Below are 4615 nucleotides of genomic sequence, written 5' to 3'. Positions count from 1 at the left end.
CAGTAAGTAGGAAACCATCTATTCGGCAGCTCATTCTATGTAAAATTGCTTTTGCCACTGTCAATTTGGGTAATTGTGGAGACATTAAAAGAAACAGTTCAGTTGATGGTAACCCTTGACTTTAATGTCCGCTTAGTTCAACTGTAAATGTACAATCTTAATCATATTACCTTAGCTTTAAATTCTGTTTTAATCTGTACAAGTATTTTTTTCATACGTAGACAGATGCATTTATTTAATCCATCGGGACTGGTCTGTAAGGCTTGCCTTTGTTTACTGAAATCACTTTTATGGTATATTTTACAAAATTAAGTGAATTTGTTTAGGAGAAAAGGTGAAAACATCTGCTTTAAGGTAAAGAGTGGCTTTAAACGTGACAAATGTGTCTTACTAGCTGCAAGGGAAGATCCAGAATGGATACTTGTTGAGAAGGATCGGTTTGTGAATGACTACGACAAGGATAATGATGGCAAACTCAACCCTCAAGAGCTGTTGTCTTGGATAGTACCCAATAATCAGGGTATTGCACAAGAGGAGGTATGTGTTTTCACTGCTGTTTAGATTTTAATTAATGCAGTAGAATTTTGAAGGTATCACGACAAAATGATAGATGCATTCAGATTTGTCATGTCTTAGGAGTTGAAAAAGAATGCGTAGTAGATCTTTGCATACATTTTTAACCTTTTTTTTTCAGTTTGACAAGGAATGCAGGTCCTGTAACTGCACTAGGCAAATTTGAAGTTCTTATTAATCGTATGAGTGTTTGTAAATTGACACGGTGCTTTTCCACATGTTTAAATAGCTTATCTGGTTTAACTTAAGGGTAGAGTATTTTAATCAGTTGGTTTTTAGTTATTGTAGGTAAACCTAATGAGATACACTACTAAAAGAAGCTGTTACATACTGACAGCATAATTTTGAAAACAAAAATTGATCATGATTCTTCTAACTGGATAAATCACCATAATTGCTGGAACTGAAAACTTGTCTTTTCATAAGCACAAGAAAATGAAAGTATTCTATGATTCAAGACGCTGTAATGCTAACTTTGGTGATGATAATTAAAATGGTTTAATCAGGGGTAGAATGCCATAATAGGTTTAAGTGGATTCTCATTTTAGCTGTCTTTATTGTTTTGTAGCAGGCAGTAGAAGCACTGACTGTTCCAGAACAACCTATTTTAGTAAGCAGACTTTACAGTCGCCAACTGCAGTAGAGAGTAGAGGGGATTTCTGCCTTTCCGCTAGTAACTTTTTATCCTAATTCGTCCAAGCCTCTTTCCTTTGCACTGGAGGATTTTGGTGTTCAGAATGGCAGGAACAACTAGTCTTCCCATGCCTCCGTAACTCCTGGTAAAGACAAGAGACGCTCTGTGTCAAACAGCACAGCCCGTCTGCTGTGTTGGACCAACCCATCACTGAGGTCCCACCTCTTCCTTTTTCAGCTCTGTTGGTGACAGAAAAAGCAGCGTGGCTAGCACGCAGCCTGGGTGCTCACGTATCTGACCTCGTAGGAGGCTAAGCTGCTAAATTGCTCTAGTAGTATTTTTGTAAATGTCGATCTGTAAGGGCTTCGCACAGGCTTTTTTTTAACACCTGACTTGAGGGTGGTTGGTCCTTCTTTCACAGAAACAGCACTGTTCTGACTGACGTGAATTCTGTGTGGTGTTGAGTCTACTCGTACCTGTGTTGGTTCGCTTGGTTGGGTGGGGTTTTCTTAGCAGTTCTTTGCTATTCACTCAAATTTTAGCTTACAGCAAAGCCATGCTGTAGTAGTAGCTCAGCTCTGCAAGAAATCAGGTTTTTTGTTTCTCTGATGTGTTATTCTTTTTTCTTCAGTTAATATAAGGGCTTAGCAAAGTCATCAATCCTAAAGAGATTGACTTAAGTCATCAGCTGCTGTTTGAAAGCTAAACATTGCAATTTCATGTTGGCATTGAGAAACCTGGTAGCTAAATAACATCAAAACAGAGAAATTACTATACATTCCATCTCCAGGAATTGATACATGTTTACCAAGATGTTTGTCTGAATAATATTTTAGCTTTTGCCATGCAGAATGCTTTTACAATCTGCTTGGCTGGCGTTAGTTCCTATTTTCTTTAGTCCTTTTTGGTGATGTAGACAGCTTAAATGTAAGTAATATTTAATCTAAAAAAAGTCACTAAGCAATTATATTAAGCCAAACCAATCAGAAAAAGTAGGAACAGAAGGATTCTCTAGATCACTGTATTTGTAGATGTTTAGCAAATCAAACCAAAACCCATGTAATACTAGGACTCCGTTTCTCAGAAGTAACGGGTGCAATAGAGCTGCTGTACCAGTTTGTGGGCTTTGAGCTATGTAATACTTGTGAATAAGCTGCAACTAAAATAATCTGCAATTGCTTTTTTGTTTTACTGCTGAACTTCCCTCCTTCTATAATACACAAATAAGTGAAAATCTGAGAATTGTGTTAATTTGCAGTTCCATTTCACATTGTCATGATTTAGTATTTTAAAGTTTTTTCAGAAAAGCAAGCTTTTGCTTTCAGGAAATTGGGGAAAACATGAATTGCTACTCAAAGTTGAAGTTCCTATGCATATATGGCTTATCTCGTCCACTGTTGGAAGTAGAAAACCCTTTTTCACAGCAGACATTGAGTACTTTCCAGTTAAAGTTTAATCATTCATTATAGCCATGGAGCTTTTTTTGCAAATCATAAATAGATGCTGAATATCTAGCTGCAAATCTCTATCCCTGCTTTTTTTTTTTTTTTTTTAATATGCACGTGTGATGGAAAAGTGAGTCTCCACAGGTTCAGGAAGTAAGAAATGGCTTAGTGCAGTAGACACCTCCAGAGTTGAAAGCAAGAGTGCCTACAGCTTAGCCTGCGAGCTGTAAACGATGCTTATCTTGTCAGACACAGGGTAAATAAGTGTCTGAGATGACTGGTGCACACCTCTGAAAGAGGATGCCCAACTTGAAGGCTGTATTGGCTCAAATCTTAGTTGCCTCAAATCAAGGACTTGCTATTGTAGCTGTCGTTCAGGGGCTGCATGTCCAGAGGGGCCCTCTGAAAACACAGGGTCTCTAGCGGACGTGCTGAGCTTGCGTTTTCTGCAGATCATACGCTAAAGACGTGTACTGCACTCGCCCGTGGATCTCAAGGACTGCGGGTGCTTCCAGGAAGATGATTAATCTCTGCTGGTTTAATACTGTCCTCCACCCTCCAAGTAAAGCTGTGGGTTTGACATGAATTGTTGCTGTAGAATTGATAGCGAGGGTAGAGATTTGATATTATGATTTCACCACCAAATAGAAGAGGCAAAGGGAAACAAACCGAGGAAAGAAATGCTCTGTTCTGAATGTATAATCTTGTCTAGCTTGTTACAAATAATGGTGTTGTGGCAGGACTTTGACAAAGCCATTCCAGAAGCATTATTTATAAGTACTTATATCTATTAACCGTGCACATGGTGTTCCATTTATTTTAAAGGCTCTTCACCTTATTGAAGAAATGGATTTGAATGATGATAAAAAGCTTTCTGAAGCAGAAATTCTTAAGAACCAGGATTTGTTTCTTAACAGTGAAGCAACGGATTATGGTAGGCAGCTTCACGATGAACGTTTCTACCATGAAGAACTTTAGATTATTTATTTTGTAATCTGTTTTTCTTCCCTTTCTTTCATTTGGAGCTTTTGTTAAAAGCACCCATCAGCTATGTTGCAAGTTTTATGCTGTAATTACAGTACACTAATGTTTGTGTAAATAATTTGCATTCAAAATTTAATTGCCCTCCTGCAGACTTCCTTGGGCCTCTTCTAGCCTTTGAAATTAATCTTAAATACTTAACTTCCAAAATTATATAGCGTTGGGAAATAAATTACTTCAGGGGTAGTACGGTATTTGTGAAGAGTTGTTCTACTGTACTTGAAGAAAACGGAGAATCTTAATGATTCTGAAAGAATGCAAAACATAATAACTGAGAGACTACTATTTTTTCTAATTGGTTTAATTGGGGTGGGGAGTGGGGAAGGTGGGGGGATGTTTAGAGTCAGTATTAACTGTGTTTTATTTAATACGTTTGGAGAAACATTTAGATTAATGCCTCAATTGTTTAAGAGGTTTCTACTTCATTTTAAACGGTTTCTATATTGTGTTTTATTGTACCATAAAACTTGCTATTTTTACTTCTATAGACAATAATTGTTTTTAATGTACAATTCTACAGCATTAGCAATATAATGGTATTTTACAGTGTTAAGACCCTCTTCGTTTGTTGGATTAAAACCTAAAATATTCTGTCTTTCAGTGTTTTGTCCATTTATTACTTACTGTGGGTCACCCATAGCAACTTCTTGAAATGTGAACAATGTACACAATGTACAGGATTGTACTGGGTTTGCGTGGCAAGGGTTTGGTGGTGGGGAATGCTACAGGTAGCTTCTGTGAGAAGCTGCTAGAAGCTTTCCCCCATGCCTAACAGAGTCAGTGCCAGTTGGCTCCGAGCTGGACCTGTTGCTGGTCAACGCTGAGCCCATCAGCGACAGTGGTAGCGCCTCTGGGATAACATATTTAAAAAGGGGGAAAAACCCCATCCCAAACCTGTATGGCTGCACCCAGAAGAGAGGAG

General features: G+C 38.0%; 1 protein-coding gene across 1 annotated transcript in view; it reads left to right on the top strand.

The window, feature by feature from the left end:
* RCN2 (reticulocalbin 2, EF-hand calcium binding domain) overlaps positions 1-4285 on the top strand; it is a 14315-nt gene extending 10030 nt beyond the window's left edge. Inside the window, exons 6-7 of the mRNA XM_009886709.1 lie at positions 395-537; positions 3478-4285. Coding sequence (XP_009885011.1) covers positions 395-537; positions 3478-3630 — 296 coding nt within the window. The 3' untranslated portion in view covers positions 3631-4285. The remainder of the gene's footprint in view (positions 1-394; positions 538-3477) is intronic.
* Positions 4286-4615: the final 330 nt, after the last annotated feature.

This window comes from Charadrius vociferus, unplaced genomic scaffold (assembly GCF_000708025.1).
Source record: "Charadrius vociferus isolate BGI_N301 unplaced genomic scaffold, ASM70802v2 scaffold356, whole genome shotgun sequence".
Taxonomy (NCBI): Eukaryota; Metazoa; Chordata; class Aves; order Charadriiformes; family Charadriidae; genus Charadrius; species Charadrius vociferus.
Note: the sequence above shows the minus strand (reverse complement) of the source record. Positions and strands in the feature narration are given on the sequence as shown.